Source organism: Capricornis sumatraensis, chromosome 14, assembly GCF_032405125.1.
Source record: "Capricornis sumatraensis isolate serow.1 chromosome 14, serow.2, whole genome shotgun sequence".
Taxonomy (NCBI): domain Eukaryota; kingdom Metazoa; phylum Chordata; class Mammalia; order Artiodactyla; family Bovidae; genus Capricornis; species Capricornis sumatraensis.
In genome coordinates, this window is record NC_091082.1 from 67,041,257 (window position 1) to 67,058,325 (window position 17,069).

A 17,069-nucleotide genomic window follows, 5' to 3' on the forward strand; every position below is an offset into this window, starting at 1 on the left:
TGAATAATTAGGCCTGGCTCTATGGAAGCAGATGAATTGAAATTGGTATTGAAGGTTACCTTAGATTTGGCAGAAAAGTGAACACCATTAACAAAGACAGCATAGAGGAATTAATATGGCCGTTTAAGATCAGAGATCATCTGACCAAGGCAATTTGTTGCAAAGTGTTGGCAGGAAAGATTGACGGTGTAAGGTAGGAGCTAGGTGATATTCTTTTTCAATGTGTGATTGTCTATCTGTAAGATTTCTGGGAAGGTAATTATATCAAGAAAGTAATGCTTTAGAGAGCTTAATCTGGTAATGGTGATCAGGATAGCTTTAAGCAGAGAGACAGGAGTCAATGAGATTAGTTAGGAGGGTCTGGCCATTATCTACATGAGAAAATAAAAGGTCCTGCACTAGAGTGATACATGGTAGTGGAAATACCGAGAACAAAATGAAGCCAAAGTTTGAAGAGAGACTTGACAGTTTGGTGGCTGAAGTATACCAATCAGCATTATAGATAATAGGTTTCTCCCTTTCCTGTTACTTTCACTGTAGAGACTTTTGGTTTTTGTATAGCACCTCATGCATATTTGGTCCTCAGTAAATGATTAATTTCTCATCTTTATGTTCAGTTCAGTTCAGTCTCTCAGTCGTGTCCGACTCTTTGCGACCCCATGAATCGCAGCACGCCAGGCCTCCCTGTCCACCACCATCTCCCGGAGTTCACTCAGACTCACGTCCATTGAGTCAGTGATGCCATCCAGCCATCTCATGTTAGAGGCTGATATATTTTTATGTTTTCAGTACTTTCAGTGCTTTCTGTTAATGTCTATTGGGGAATAAAATCCAAATTAGTCTTAAAGGACCCTGACATAATCGAGGATCAGATCTTTTTACAAAAGATTTTTAGAGATGAACACTGAAATCATGGTGTGAATAAATCAGATTTACCCAGAATTTTATTTGAAACATACTAATAAAGAGAACACATTGTTAAGTCAGTTATGGGAAAAGTTTAGGTAAAGTCTGAGAATATCTCCATAAGTTAGAAGACATACTATCTTCCAGAATGGAAGACAAAATATTATTCACGAAAGCAAAGCTGTGAAATTAAGGAAATGGCTCAGAGGGTAAAGTGTCTGTCTGCAATGCAGGAGACCCGGGTTCGATTCCTGGGTTGGGAAGATCCCCTGAAGAAGGAAATGGCAACCCACTCCAGTACCCTTGCCTGGAAAATCCCATGGACAGAGAAGCCTGGTAGGCTACAGTCCATTGGGGTCTCAAAAAGTCAGACATGACTGAGCGATTTCACTTTCATTTCACTATAAATAATTAGATTGGAATGTTCAAAACAGTTATTTTATGCTGAACAATGCTTTCTAGTTATTTGGAGACTGTTCTTTCTAAACCTAAAGTCTTAAGCGTTTTGTCAATGTTTGTCTATAAAATTCACCTAAGTAGTTACCTTTCCACTTAAGTATACTGAAAATTACTTTGTAAGTGGACAGATGGATGGCTTTTCTTTTCTTTTTTTGAAGACTGTTCTTTTAGAGGAGTTTTAGGTTCACAGCAAAATTAAGAGAAAGTTACAGATTTTTTTCCTATGTCCCCTTGTCCCTACAAATGCACAGTCTCCCCCTTATCAATATCCCCCACCAAAGTGGTACATTTGTTACAGCTGCTGAACCTACACTAATATCATAATTACCCAAAGTACATGGTTTACATTAGGATTCTTTCTAAATGTTGTATATTTTGTGGGTTTGGACAGATAATGACATGTACCCTCCCTTACAGTATCATACATAATATTTTCACTACCCTAAAAACTCTGTTCTCTGCTTATTCATCCATCCCCTTAAGGGCAGTTTATTTTTTGGAGGGATTTTTTGTACTTTTTAATTCAAAGAATCAGTAGTAGAAATTCTTTATAGCTTAATTCCTATTTTGTTCAAGTTTTTTTTTTTTTTTTTACCATTTCATTAAGCAAGTTAACTTTTCTCCTTCTTTACCCCATTGCCTCACCCCTCTTTCTTGATTAGAATGTTCTTATTATCATCAGCATTCCAGGACTGAGTTTCCTTTGATGGGGTTTCATTTGCAGTAAATTATCCACCAAAGAGTATGATTTAGTTCTCTTTAAAATATGAAGAACTATGTGCACTTGTTAGAGTTCTTTGAGTTATTTTTAAGAGGAAATGAGAAAAACTGGAGTTTCCATGATTGTTTATCTTACTTTTTATTCATTACAGTCCACGATACAAAACACAAGGGGAACGGATAGCGTGCATGGTAATTAAAAGCATAGCCTCTGGATCCAGACTGCATGGGTTCTAACCCTGATTCTGCCTTTACCAGCCCTGCAAACTGAGTGGAGTAATAGATCGTCTCCTTCCTTTCCCATCTGTGAAATGGGGGCATAATTCCAATTCCAGAGATTTGTGAGGATTAAAGAGAAAATTAATATAAAATACTAAGCATGTAATAAGGAATAAAAATGATAGTTTGGTGTTGCAGTTATCCTTGTTATACTTTTATTACTACTACTAAGATCCCTAGTTGTTTTCACTAAGAACCAGAGAAATGCTTTGTATTTGAAACTTAAGATAACCATATGTGCTGTGCTTAGTCGCTCAGTTGTGTTCGACTCTGCATCCCCATGGACTGTAGCCCTGCAGGCTCCTCTCTGTCCATGGGGATTCTCCAGGCAAGAATACTGGAGTGGGTTGCCGTGCCCTCCTCCAGTGGCTCTTCCTGATCTAGGGATCGAACCCAGGTCTCCTTCATTGCAGGTGGTTTCTTTACCATCCTTGCCACCAGGGAAGCCCAAGATAACCATATGAAAGTGAAAGTGAAGCCGCTCAGTAGTGTCCGACTCTTTGCGACCCCATGGACTATAGCCCACCAGGCTCCTCCATCCGTGGAATTTTCTAGGCAAGAGTACTGGAGTGGGCTGCCATTTCCTTCTCCAGGGGATCTTCCCAACACAGGGATTGAACCTGGGTCTCCCGCATTGTGGGCAGACGCTTTACTGTTTGAGCCACCAGGGAATCCCAGATAACCATATAAATATCCCTAGACTGTTTTCTTATTCTTTTTGGTTGACAGTAAAAATTATTCTCTATCATCTCATCCATTATCATCATGTGAAACCCTAAGTTAAAGAAACGATACACTTGAGTGTGTTCAGATTGTGTGACCAGAGGGATATCTGTTCTCCTACTATATTAACAAGCAGAATTTTTAGAAGTAATAATAATAGAGGATAAATTTGTTGAGGTGAAGAAAAGGTGGGAGAGACTGGATGGCTTTACTTTCTGAGAATTCACTACGTTTCTGTACTTAGCACCAATTCATACGTATTGAAATGTGTCTAGGGCATGCAGACTTGAAAGGACTGCTTGTTTGAGTGAAGTACTGCAGTCTAAATGATACAAATTGGATGAATTAAAGTGGCTCTGGGGATTTGTATTTCAGAGCAGCTGGATGGTTGTGACTGTCAGTGCTTTGGCTTTTCAGCAGTAGAAATGGGATAGGGCAGGAAATGTCCTACTGAAGATCCAGTGGTTAAGTCTATAAAACACCCAGGTGCTGTGGTGTTAGCAGCTATATAAATGCAGAGTGTAATTTTCTCCTCTTTGCTCTTGTCACTTTTCCTTTATAAAATTGTTCTCTACCTGCATCTTTAAGCTCCCATTACCTTTAAGGAATCCTCCAGCAAAAAGTATGAAATGTCATGAAACCTTTTTTTCTTTCACATTTGCCGTTTGTTATTAAAGACCCTCTTACTAAAGAGGCACGAGCCCATTTCCCAATATTGTTCCTTCCTTCCTTTTCTGTTCCTTAAGTGTCTTCTGTGCCTCCTGTGGAAGAAGAAGTCTCCTAAATTAGAATTCACAGCATGGAGAAATGAGTTGTTTGCTTAACTCATTCATTAATAATTTGAGCCATGGACTTATCACATCCTATTTATTGTTGTCATCATTTACGATGATAGTGATGTGGATTCATTCACAGTAACATTATATACATTGAAATTCCAATGACTTAAATGGGTGAACAAGCACATTTTGTTTTGATTTTTTTTTAAGTTTTTGAAGTGAATTAAAGAATTCCTTTTTGACAATGATATTAGAATACTTGCTTACTAAATATAATGTCAAAAATATTAATGGGACATGTGAGTAATTAAAATTGACAGAGCATTCACATTCATTCATGTTTTATAATTCTGTACACAAAATTACTAGAAATTGGCTTGGGTTGCTGTTAATGTGAAGTATTTAGTAAAGTATTTATATATGCCAGCTGACTACATCTGTGAATATGTAATTTTTTCTTGTCTGTCATAACTAGAGAATTTTGCTGTGAGAAGGATATTTTGGTTCCTTACATCATTATCCACCAAATTAAAACTTTATAAATATCTTTATTCATTCTGTTTATCATTTGTTAAAAGAGGTGCTTATAATTTTGAAGTACATCTTTTCCTCCTAAAAAAGTATTTTTGAATCACCTCCTCCACTTAAAAAAAAAAAAGTTCATTCTAAGTGGTAGATATTATCAGAATTTGTGACATTTTTAGCTGCATAGTTATTGTTAAGTATATGTATATATGACATGATGGTGTATGAAATTTAGTTAAATGTGACTGAACAAAAAGTAAATATAGTTGATACTTATATTTGATTACAGTGACATTACATAACAGATACTTGTTCTCATTTAAGTTATTTGCACAGGTCTTTGGAACCTAACCCTCAATTCATACAAGCATTGCCCTTATTCTTTTTCTGAATGTAATAATATTGTAGGATCATTTCAAACACATTCACTATTCAAAATCCTTTAAAAAAAATTTAAGAAAGTGCCAGGAAGTGTATCTCCATAGTATTTCTTTATTTAAAAATTGTCTTTACTGTGGAAAAGTCAGATAGCATAGAGCATACTATTTTAACCATTTTTAACTGTCTGGTTCAGTGTACTCCGTAGTATTTTTGTGTGACTTGTAAATCTGGATGAGGTGCATTTCACCAGGTGGTTTTTCTTTCAGAGGAAAAAGCTAAGTCCTTATGTGTAGGCCTACAAAGCCCGCATGATCTGAGCATGCCTGCCCTAATTGCTCTTAGTCTTTCTGCTATTATTTATCCCCACTTCCTGACTGCAGCCCCACTGGCCTCCCACCTGCACTTTACTTTCAGTTCAGTTCAGTTCAGTCGCTCAGTCGTGTCCGACTCTTTGCGACCCTATGAATCGCAGCACACCAGGCCTCCCTGTCCATCACCATCTTCCGGAGTTCACTCAGACTCACGTCCATCGAGTCCGTGATGCTATCCAGCCATCTCATCCTCGGTCGTCCCCTTCTCCTGCCCCCAATCCAACATCAGAGTCTTTTCCAATGAGTCAGCTCTTTGCATGAGGTGGCCAAAGTACTGGAGCTTCAGCTTTAGCATCATTCCTTCCAGAGAAATCCCAGGGTTGATCTCCCTGTCTTCAGTGGCCCTTTCTGAAAAATCTACAAGGCTGACCTCCTCAATTCCTTAAGTATTGGCTTTCACTCACCTTCTCAGTGCCTCTCAGTTCAGTTCAGTTGCTTAGTTGTGTCCGACTCTTTGCACCCTCATGGACTGCAGCACACTAGGCTTCCCTGTCCATCAACAACTCCTGGAGCTTACTCAAACTCATGCCTATTGAGTCCATGATGCCATCCAACCATCTCATCCTCTGTCGTACCTTCTCCTCCTGCCTTCATGCTTTCCCAGCATTAGGGTCTTTTCTAAGGAGTCGATTATTTGTATCAGGTGGCCAAAGCATTGGAGCTTCAGCTTCAGGATCAGTCCTTCCAATGAGTATTCAGGACTCATTGCCTTTAGGTTGACTGGTTTGATCCCTGCAGTCCAAGGGATTCTCAAGAGTCTTCTCCAACACCACGGTTCAAAAGCATCAGTTCTCAGTGCCTCTACCTATTTGCTACAGTTACTGTAGTGAAATCACTGTACTTCTTCATCTCCCTTTCTCTGTCCTCCTTTTTCCCTCCCTGAAACACCATCTGCTACACTGGCTTCATTATAAGTAAACGGAAGGCCGTGAACACACTGTTAGGTCTGAAAGACAGGATTGAGTTCTGTTTGTTGAATAGGCACGTCTTCCACCAAAAGTGCCTTTGTCCTTATCATTATCCAGTTGTCAATTTTTTTACCATGCTTTTCAAAAGAAAGCACGTTGACATAGAAGAAAATGTGTATTTTGAGGAAATGACATTGTAAAGATATATTTTGGGTTTGAGAGAGCCCCATTCTTTCAAAAAGCTAATTTTGTGTCAAAGCAGATAAACTCGTTCATCTTGTCTTCATCTCTGGTTGGTCTGAATAACCCAGCTTATTAATGCACACCAGAGCAGGAAAGGTTGAAATGACTTTACATATAATTACACAGATAGTTAGTAAAGGTGGTAAGAAGAGCACCCAAGTATTCTCTTTGTTCAGTACATCGTCCTACGTGGAGCTATAGTGGAGGCTACCTCTCATTATAAGTTGTCACCTCATCTCAGTTCACACCCAGTGGCAAAAGAAATCAAGAGATATATTTAAAACTTAAGTGGCTTTTTATAGCTTTTTTTTTACCCTTTAATCTAAAGATGAAAAATATTATTTTTAGAGGGTGAGAACATGAACAAATTAGTTTTAGTCCTTTATCCACCAAAACAATATCATACGCCTCTTGTCTTAAGAGAGTGAGCGTATTTTAAACATGACTGTAATTAAATATTGTGGCTGTGAAGTGAATATTCATTTTTTACAGCAGGTGAAAAATAATGCAGTCGTATGTAGCATGAGGCAGGTAGGGTAGAGAGCTGTTATATTTTGGCCACTGGAACTGGTATAGATTTTCCATCCAAATCAGCAGAAATGTAGCACTAAGAGCATAGCAGCAGCTTTCCTTTCTGCTTGGAGCTTTAAAGTCGAAGGTAGCCGGATCAGTTTAGCATGCTGGCCAGCCTGTGACTAATCCAGCAAGTTATTAATTCTGCTTTTCCTGAGGCTACTCCCCTGTTCCAAAGTGGACTTTGGTTTTTGGGATATACATTCTTTTCTCAGCTTCGAAACAGTTACAAAATGTCTGGGCACTAAACAACCTTAATACCCAAAGGCCTTTTCTGCATCAGCAGATAAGTTGCGTTGTTGCAGGGACTGGGAAAGTCAAGTGTAGACTTCCTCCTCTTATCACCAGTTGATTTAGCTTATTTTGTTTCCTTACTTTTCCCTCTTTAAAGGCAATTGTTCAAATGTCAAAAGTAATTTAATTTCTTCTTTTTGAACCCAGTGACATTCTTTAATCTACATCAGAGTTGGGCTTTGTTTTTTTTTTTTTTTTTTCATAATACAGAAAGAGAATGTAAAGAAAAGTACAACAAAGAACATATTGTTAGGGTTTGAAATGTGGTTGCTCATTTTAGCCAAAATAATTCCAGATAGATAAAAGCATTGAAATATATTTACGTAATGAGTTCATATGCCTGAAAACTAAAATTAGATGTTTGGAAGACAGTAAGGAAATTCTTTTTTTTCCTTAGCCAGAACATTGCAAGTCAAGGGAAACTGTTCACTAGATCATTTTATCCTTGCCAGTGGGACTTTTTTCCTCCCAATTTGGTTTCTCCATCAGTTATTCTGAGACTGAAATATATTATATTGTAATAGTCAATCTCATGTATCTTTCTAATGATTAGTAATGGGCAGAGGGAAGATGAGATTTTCTTCTGCCTTCACCAGCCCCTGTCTCCACCTGCCTGCCCTTCAGACTGAATTGCCTGACTTAGATAATCATCCTTTAAAGTCATGTTCCTGAAGTCTGAAGGTCTTGTTCAACGTGCTTTGACAGACCGATTTGTTTAAATTCAGCGCTTTGTGCCATTCCCGATAATTGTACTACCATTTTTTTAGAAATGTGCTAGGATTCACGTGTGCCTAATTCTGAAAATGGCTTTGTACATTAAGGTTCATTTAACTGATGGTTAGGGGGAAGTTGAGAGACTTAAAGTTATTTTAAAGCACAGTAATAGCATGGAACTTTCTTGTACTGCAGGCATACAAGATGCTATGTTGTCAGCCTCTCAGTCATTAGGCTTGTTGTGATTTGGCTTATATCTTACTGGTCAGGATGTCACTGTGAAGAAACGTTTAGTCATGGAAAGAAAATCAGTGTCCAGCATCAAAGATAGTAATAGAGTAAGCACTCCCAGTTGGATTTTCATAGGCGGGATTGATTTGTGTGCATTACTGGGTCTGTGTAAAATGGTGTCCTTTTGGCACTAGCTGAATATAAATTTCAGGAAATGTTTTTTCTTCTGTAGATCAGTGTAATACAGTGAAATTTGCTGTAACTGAGGGGAGGCAGTGGTTGGGCGTCCGCTAATAGCCTGAAAGGAACTAATGAGGATGTGCAGTCCGGAACGATTGATTGAATAGCTGCAGTCCTGTGTGTTGCTTTCTCGCTTGCTCTCTCTGCAAGCTGTAGAGAGGGAGGGGGAAGAGCAAGACACAGGGAGGGAGCGAGAGAAAAAACGCTTTCTCTTAAGTGGAAGTAGCACGGATCCCAGGGGCCAGGAGGCCAGAAATGGAAGTTTAAACTGCATCTGTCTTCTAAAGGGAGAGCAGCAGGAATCAAAATGTCAGTCTCCGGAGTCACGATTTACTCCTTATTTTTTAAGATCTGGAAGATAACACAGAATACTTTTTTTAGGATGTGTTTTTTTTTTTTTTCCTTGTCCATGTTGAGATTATCTAATGTTGTCTGAGAAGCTGGATTCCTATATGTCTGTCAGTTGAAGTGGAGATGGGAAGCAGTTGTGATAAAGGTATAATATGTATATATCTATCATCTGTGTGTGCGTGTGTATGTGCATATATATATGCATATATATGTATCGCTCTATAAAAAATTTTAAATGTAACCTTAATATAGCGTATAGTAATTAAATTGGAGAATACCACATCATCTTCAAAATCTGAAACGCGTTAGGTCAGTTTGCACAGATTTAGGATCCCAGAGTAAGATCTTAGTGAGGTCATACTGCCAGAACAAGGAGAAGCTGAGCTATTTTTATATCTGCATAAGCATATATGTTATTTTATCCTAGCAGCAGCTTTTCGTCTTCTCATGGACTTTTGGTTGCAGGCTGGTGAATCATCTTATCTGCACAGAACTGAACTTTGACCTTTGTGCAGACACCATCAAATCATGTTCAACACTAGGCTAAATTTGTTCATATGAATATAAAAAATAGTTTATTGGATTCTGTTAACTCTTATATGGCTGACATAAAGCAGTAGATTCCTATACTGTGAGATGCAAATACTAAGTGAACTTAGAGATATTAAACATAGCTCAGAGGAAATTACTTTTTATATGTGCATAGATATACAAACTATCACACTAAAGCATATTCTTAACAGTGACCAAGTTTCTTTAATGTCTTGATAATATCTGTTTATAGATAAAGAGACAAATTGTATCTTAGATGTCAAATATAGTGTATCTTTAAAGCAAACTGATTTTTTGTGAGAATAAAAAATCAATAATTTTACAGGTTAGTGAAAGATCCTAAATTTGGATTTTTATCAGTGTTTCTTTTTTCTCATCCAGAGGTGCCAGCAGAAAGGTCCCCACGCAGACGGAGTATCTCAGGGACCACTACATCTGAGAAACCCAACTCTATGGACACTGCGAATACCTCACCCTTCAAAGTACCAGTAAGTGCTGCTCTTCTTTAAAAGAGTACTTTTATTCTTTTTAGAGTTAGAGACAGTTGCTAAGGAATCAAAACATTTTGCTCCTCAAGAATCTCTTTATCAAGTTACTAGTTAAAACCTATCATAATTCTATAAAGGTATGGGTAGGAATTTTTTTTTTTTAACTTTAAAGAATGGGGCATACATTTTATTTTAACTGATGGAACCTAAGCAGAGAGTAAGACTCATAAAGTTCCAGAGCAATTTATCAGAGAATTAGATAGCTGTGAGTTCTAATCCTGAAACTAGGCCTGTGCTTTGCTTAAGCCATCTTTTAGACACCCAAGTAAGTGCTTAAGAAATACCCTGGAAGCAGTATTCCTGTTAAAATTATTCTTTAAACTGACGAGACCGTACTGAGAGTCAGTATTGAATACTAAAGAAGGCTGAGATGGAACGTCTGTCAGTGAACAGGTCAGCTGACCACCAGTTGCAGCCCTAGTTTCAACCTCTTTGATATAACTTGGAGTAACCAGATTTTAATTCATCCATTTTCTTTGTTTATTGAATAAGAAATATGCTTACTTTCTAATCATATCATTAAAATTAATTGTTTTTAAACTGGATAAGAATTACATCTGTGTAATTGGGCATTATTATGGGTATAACAGAAATCAGTAAAAAGTAGAAATAGCCTTTTCTATTGGGGAAAAAAAGGGATTAAAAAAAAAAATTCAGCCAAGTTAATGTATTGTGTTTTTTATTCCAATACAGTTTTTTAAAGTTAGGATGACCTTTTAGGTAGAACTGGTATTTTGAGATGTATTAGCTGGCATTTACCTATAAATTAACCAAAGTGAATGTTTTATTTTGCATTAATCCTAGAAGCGAAATTTCTCCTTGTTATATCTCAGTGCCTTGTAGAGTCTGTAGATATCTATTACTGTGACACCTTTCAAATGTTTACAAATCTTCTCATTTTTAAAGATCACGAGCAAGTGTTGGATTAATAGTCAATCAGATTATGAGACGAATTATAAAATACTGGATGTTATACCTTTTATTAAATTTCTTTATTCTAGCAGACATAATTATATATTTAAAATTGTTTTCATGAATCAAAAAAGTGTCTTTTCTCTCCCTTCTCGTTGTTGTTTTCCTGATGAAACCAATCAAATATAGTGAAACTATCTATATGCAGAATTTGGTGAAAAGGTTTGAGTTAGAATTTGAAATTTTCCTACCATTGTGCTAGAATAGAATAGTGAATACTTAATTTTTTTCTTAATAACATCAGTAACTGAAGAAGACTTTGCCTCTGAAATGTGGTAGCATTGAAGTACTTCCTGTATTGAATCTGAAGTCATGGCTGGGTTTTTAAAATTTGAATTAATTAGCAATAGCAGTTTTAATTTATATTTAAACAATAAATTAACAGCTAATTTAAGGTTGACCTTAATAATAAGACTAATTATTTTTGAGTAAAAGTAATAAACCAATGATGCATATACATGAAGATTGGCACCACATACAGACCACTTACCTGGAGAAGGGAATGGCAACCCACTCCAGTATTCTCGCCTAGGAAATCCCATGGTCAGAGGCACATGGTAGGCTACAGTCCATAAGGTCACAAAGAGTCAGACATGATTGAACAACTAACACACACAGACCACTTACTCAGGGCTGGACTTCGGGAGAGTCCTAAGCACTGGACAGCCAGGGAATTCCCTCCTTTGTTACTCTTTTTATAATCTCGGCCACCTCATGGATTTAGAAACTCTGAGGCAAAGAATAGGCCTCTTAATAGCAAACTGCAGTCACAAAACCCATGCACTTAAGTAAAATTTAGCAATTCATGAGTCTTCACCTAGACAATTATTTAGAAAAATAACTATCAGAACACACAGATTGCAACTTTTGTTTTAATGGCACAAAAGGTTTTTTTAATTAAAAAGAAAAAAGGCAGTGAGTAGAAGAAGGAGGCAGAGAAAATGAGAAAACAAAGAGTCATAAAAACAACCTGAATCCATTTAGGATAAAGGCAAATAGCTTTATATACTTATCAATAGTCTTTAAAGGTACCTTTGTATTACAGAATGGATGGTGCATAATGTAGTAATCGACATTGATAATAATAGTCCTGAATCATCAGGGAAAAGTGAAATTTTATTGTTTATACCAGGCTTTTTTCTAAAAGTGAAAAACTGTATAATATTGTGTGATATATATCCATTGAGAATATTTAAAATCTTAAAGATATGTGAGGCTTTATGAACCTTGTTCAGAAAAATCTGGTTTCTGAAGTTCCTCTCTCCTTGATAATGCTGGATAAATAATTTATAGTTTTAAAGAGAAACCAAACTTTTAAGAGAAACCAAAATGTGCTGGTTAAATGAGACACTGCAGTACTTCCATAGACAGTGTATTTTTTAAATCTCCATGTGATCCCAATAGCTAATGTGACTTAACAGCACTTAGATGTTGCCAGAAGAGTATGTCTAGTTTTCAGAACAACACAAAATATTTTTATAATGTCACAAAAGACTTTCTGGGAAAGCAGTAAAAAAAGGAACCTAACTTTGAGATACTTAACTTTGTTACTTTATATAGTACTTCAAAGATCATTTTCATGTTAACTTTATGAAGGGGCAGGGGTGGAGATTTAAGCACATGTACTTGTGGTTCTAAGATTCATGTGTCTTTGCTGACACGTGCCTCTATGGTGAACAGCAGGTACATTAACCATCAGAAGGACCCAAAAGGAGCTGGTAGTGGACTCTCCAAAAGGACTTTATTCTTCCTAGATCTATTTTTAGGCTTACTATGGGAAGGTGTGGCTCAGTGGGTAAAGCGTCTGCCTACAATGCGGGAGACCCGGGTTCGATCCCTCAGTCGGGAAGATCCCCGGAGAAGGAAATGGCAACCCACTCCAATACTCTTGCCTGGAAAATCCCATGGACTGAGAAGCCTGGTAGGCTACCGTCCATGGGGTCACAAAGAGTCGGACACGAGTGAGCGACTTTCCCTTTCCAAGGGAAGGTGAGGCTTCCCTTGTGGCTCAGATAGTAAAGAATCTGAAAGTGAAAGAGGGGAGTGAAAAAGCTGGCTTAAAACTCAACATTCAAAAAACGAAGATCACGGCATCTGGTCCCATAACTATATGGCAAATAGATGGGGAAACAATGGAAACGGACAGACTTTATTTTCTTGGGCTCCAAAATCACTGCAGATGGTGACTGCAGCCATGAAATTAAAAGACACTTGCTCCTTGGAAGAAAAACTATGACAGACATAGCATATTAAAAAGCAGAGACATGACTTTACCAACAAAGGTCTGGTCAAAGCAATGGTTTTTCCAGTAGTCATGTTTGGATGTGGGAGTTGGATCGTAAAGAAAGCTGAGCACCAAAGAATTGATGCTTTTGAACTGTGGTGTTGGAGAAGACTGTTACGAGTCCCTTGGACAGCAAGGAGATCAAACCAGTCAATCCTAAAGGAAATCAGTCCTGAATATTCATTGGAAGGACTATAATAAAAGCTGAATCTCCAATACTTTGGCCACCTGATGTGAAGAACTGACTCATTGGAAAAGACCCTGATGCTAGGAAAGATTGAAGACAGGAGGAGAAGTGGACGATAGAGGATGAGATGGCTAGATGGATCACTGATTCGATGGACATGAGTTTGAGCAAGCTCCAGGAGTTGGTGATGGACAGGGAAGCTTGTCTTGCTGCAGTCCATGGGGTCACCAAGAGTTGGACACAACTGAATGACTGAACTGAACTGAAGGCAGATGAAATAGGTTGTTAACAAGTCTTGATGGAAATTATTGACACTGGCACACTTCTTGAGTGCTTACTTTGGGCAAAGTATTGGTGATTCACCAACTGATATTGATGAAGTTATTGATACTTTCTTGGCACACTGCTTGGTACTGGGGAAACAGACATGAACAGAACAGAATTTCCATTCAAGAGAACTTATAGTCTAATAGCAAGAGACAGAAAAATAACCAAATTTGTAAGGAGGTAGTTGAGCATGGTAGCACAGGTTTTTAACAGTTCACTATGTAAGCTGAGACTTTGTCAAGGAGCCAGTATTTCAGCTGCATTTCAAAGGCTGAATGAAAATAGTTGACAGGGGAAGGATAGTATTCCAGGCTGGGGGAATAGCATTTTGGAAAGATGCACTTCATTAGGTGACTCTCGCTGCCAGGGAATATAGAAAAGTTCCACTAAAGCAAGACTTGGAAATCATGTAGGCCAAAATGGCAAGCTAGAAGGTAAAGAGGTAGGTTGGGGCAAGATTGTGAGTGGGTTTGTTTGTCAAACTTACTGAAATTTTACTGGCCATTAAAGCATTAAAGGTTCGTTTAATTGAAATATTTGTCTTGGTTCAAAAGCTGAAGCAAGTTGGGTTGCTAAGAGTCAGACACGACTGAGTGACTTCACTTTCACCTTTCACTTTCATGCACTGGAGAAGGAAATGGCAGCCCACTCCAGTGTTCTTGCCTGGAGAATCCCAGGGATGGGGGAGCCTGGTGGGCTGCCATCTCTGGGGTCGCACAGAGTCAGACACGACTGAAGTGACTTAGCAAAGCATTAAAGGTTGGTTTAATTGAAATATTTGTCTTGGTTCAAAAGCTGAAGCAAGTTATATAAATACTGTGACAATTTGGTAAATAACTTGACTCTAACCTAAGTGACTCTTCTTGCTACCACTGTCTCAACTCAGGGTGATAGGTGAGTTGGGGCTATCATTTGATAGAAGGCCAGTCAAGCACCCACCCCTGCCTTTCAGCTGACACTCCCTGATAGTCCTAGAGTAGCGGATAGCCTTAGGGATATCCTCAGAAGCCAGTAGGTAAGAGTTGCTTGTATTGTGCTGACTACTGCTCATCCTACTACTACTGCTGATCCTCAGTAATCAGTACAAAGAAATAGAGGAAAACAACAGAATGGGAAAGACTAGAGATCTCTTCAAGAAAATTAGAGACACCAAAGGAACATTTCATGCAATGATGGGCTCGATAAAGGACAGAAATAGTATGGACCTAACAGAAGCAGAAGATATTAAGAAGAGGTGGCAAGAATACACGGAAGAACTGTACAAAAAAGATCTTCACTACCCAGATAATCACGATGGTGTGATCACTCACCTAGAGCCAGACATCCTGGAATGTGAAGTCAAGTGGGCCTTAGGAAGCATCACTACGAACAAAGCTGTTCGTAGTGTAGGTGATGGAATTCCAGCTGAGCTGTTTCAAATCCTGAAAGATGATGCTGTGAAAGTGCTGCACTCAATATGCCAGAAAATTTGGAAAACTCAGCAGTGGCCACAGGACTGGAAAAGGTCAGTTTTCATTCCAATCCCAAAGAAAGGCAATGCCAAAGAATGTTCAAACTACTGCACACTGGCACTCATCTCACATGCTAGTAAAGTAATGCTCAAAATTCTCCAAGCCAGGCTTCAGCAATACGTGAACCGAGAACTACCAGATGTTCAAGTTGGTTTTAGAAAAGGCAGAGAAACCAGAGATCAAATTGCCAATGTCCAATGGATCATGGAAAAAGCAAGAGAGTTCCAGAAAAACATCTACTTCTGCTTTATTGACTATGCCAAAGCCTTTGACTGTGTGGATCACAATAAACTGTGGAAAATTCTGAAAGAGATGGGAATACCAGACCACCTAACCTGCCTCTTGAGAAACCTGTATGCAGGTCAGGAAGCAACAGTTAGAACTGGACATGGAACAACAGACTGGTTCCAAATACGAAAAGGAGTACATCAAGGCTGTGTATTGTCACCCTGCTTATTGAAGTTATATTCAGAGTACATCGTGAGAAATGCTGGGCTGCAAGAAACACAAGCTGGAATCAAGATTGCTAGGAGAAATATCAATAACCTCAGAGATGCAGATGACACCACCCTTATGGCAGAAAATGAAGAGGAACTAAAAAGCCTCTTAATGAAAGTGAAAGAGGAGAGGGAAAAAAGTTGGCTTAAAGCTCAACATTCAGAAAACAAAGATCATGGCATCTGGTCCCATCACTTCATGGGAAATAGATGGGGAAACAGTGGAAACAGTGTTGGACTTTATTTTTGGGGGCTCCAAAATCAGATGGTGACTGCAGCCATGAAATTAAAAGACACTTACTCCTTGGGAGAAAAGTTATGACCAACCTAGATAGCATATTGAAAAGCAGAGACATTACTTTGCCAACAAAAGTCTATCTAGTCAAGGCTATGGTTTTTCCAGTAGTCATGTATGGATGTGAGAGTTGGACTGTGAAGAAGGCTGAGCGCCGAAGAATTGATGCTTTTGAATGGTGGTGTTGGAAGAGACTCTTGAGAGTCCTTTGGACTGCAAGGAGATCCAGCCAGTCCATTCTAAAGGAGATCAGTCCTGGGTGTTCTTTGGAAGGAATGATGCTAAAGCTGAAACTCCAGTACTTTGGCCACCTCATGCGAAGAGTTGACTCATTGGGAAAGACTGATGCTGGGAGGGATTGGGGGCAGGAGGAGAAGGGGACGACAGAGGATGAGATGGCTGGATGGCATCACCCACTAGATGGACGTGAGTCTGAGTGAACTCCAGGAGTTGGTGATGGACAGGCAGGCCTGGCATGCTGCGATTCATGGGGTCGCAAAGAGTCGGACACGACTGAGCGACTGAGCTGAACTGCAGGATAGTTTTTCTGTTCTTCCTCCACACTGATTCCATATCTCTTCTCCTTAATTCCAGTTGCAGTAATTTGTTTGTAAGTCTCTGTCCCTCATTAGACAATAAATTATCTTTTCTACTTATCTTTGTAGCTACCACAATGCCCAGCAACAAATTAATTGTTGAATGGATAAAAGGCATATGAATTATCTAAGAACTGAGTCAAGTGATTATGTTTCACACGTACTCTCTTGATATTACAGGTTATGTCTCTAGTCAAATGGATTACTAAAGCATTTAATAGCCACTGAGAGATCATTTTAAAGGCGTGCACCTGTGCAAAATAGTTACTTTTTTTTTCTCTTCAAGAAAGAGATCTTAATTTATATTTAAAATTCAGGGCTGTGATATTTTATCTATATAGTGTTTATTGTTCCTACTTCTGTTGGAAAGTGAAACTAAATAGGATTCTTTACTTAATGATTTATCTCTGTGGATATTTCTTGGAGCCATTTAGGTATCATACATATGTATAAGTTCACAATGTTTTTGCAGATCTGAGTTTTCACTATTAGATTCTTCAAGAACAATTTTAGTCATTCAAATAGTTAAGATCCCATTTTTCATTTTTTTCCTTAACATCCTGCTAGACTTTTTGCCTTTGTCCTATTTATGTTTTCCTTTAA

At 38.3% G+C, this 17,069-nt stretch overlaps 1 protein-coding gene across 2 annotated transcripts in view; it reads left to right on the forward strand.

Moving 5' to 3' along the window:
* The window catches only part of RASAL2 (RAS protein activator like 2), a 386,680-nt gene that overhangs the window by 271,820 nt on the left and 97,791 nt on the right, over positions 1-17,069 (forward strand). For both annotated transcript variants that reach the window (XM_068986041.1, XM_068986042.1), the window contains exon 4: positions 9,631-9,737. In XM_068986041.1, coding sequence (XP_068842142.1) covers positions 9,631-9,737 — 107 coding nt within the window. The remainder of the gene's footprint in view (positions 1-9,630; positions 9,738-17,069) is intronic.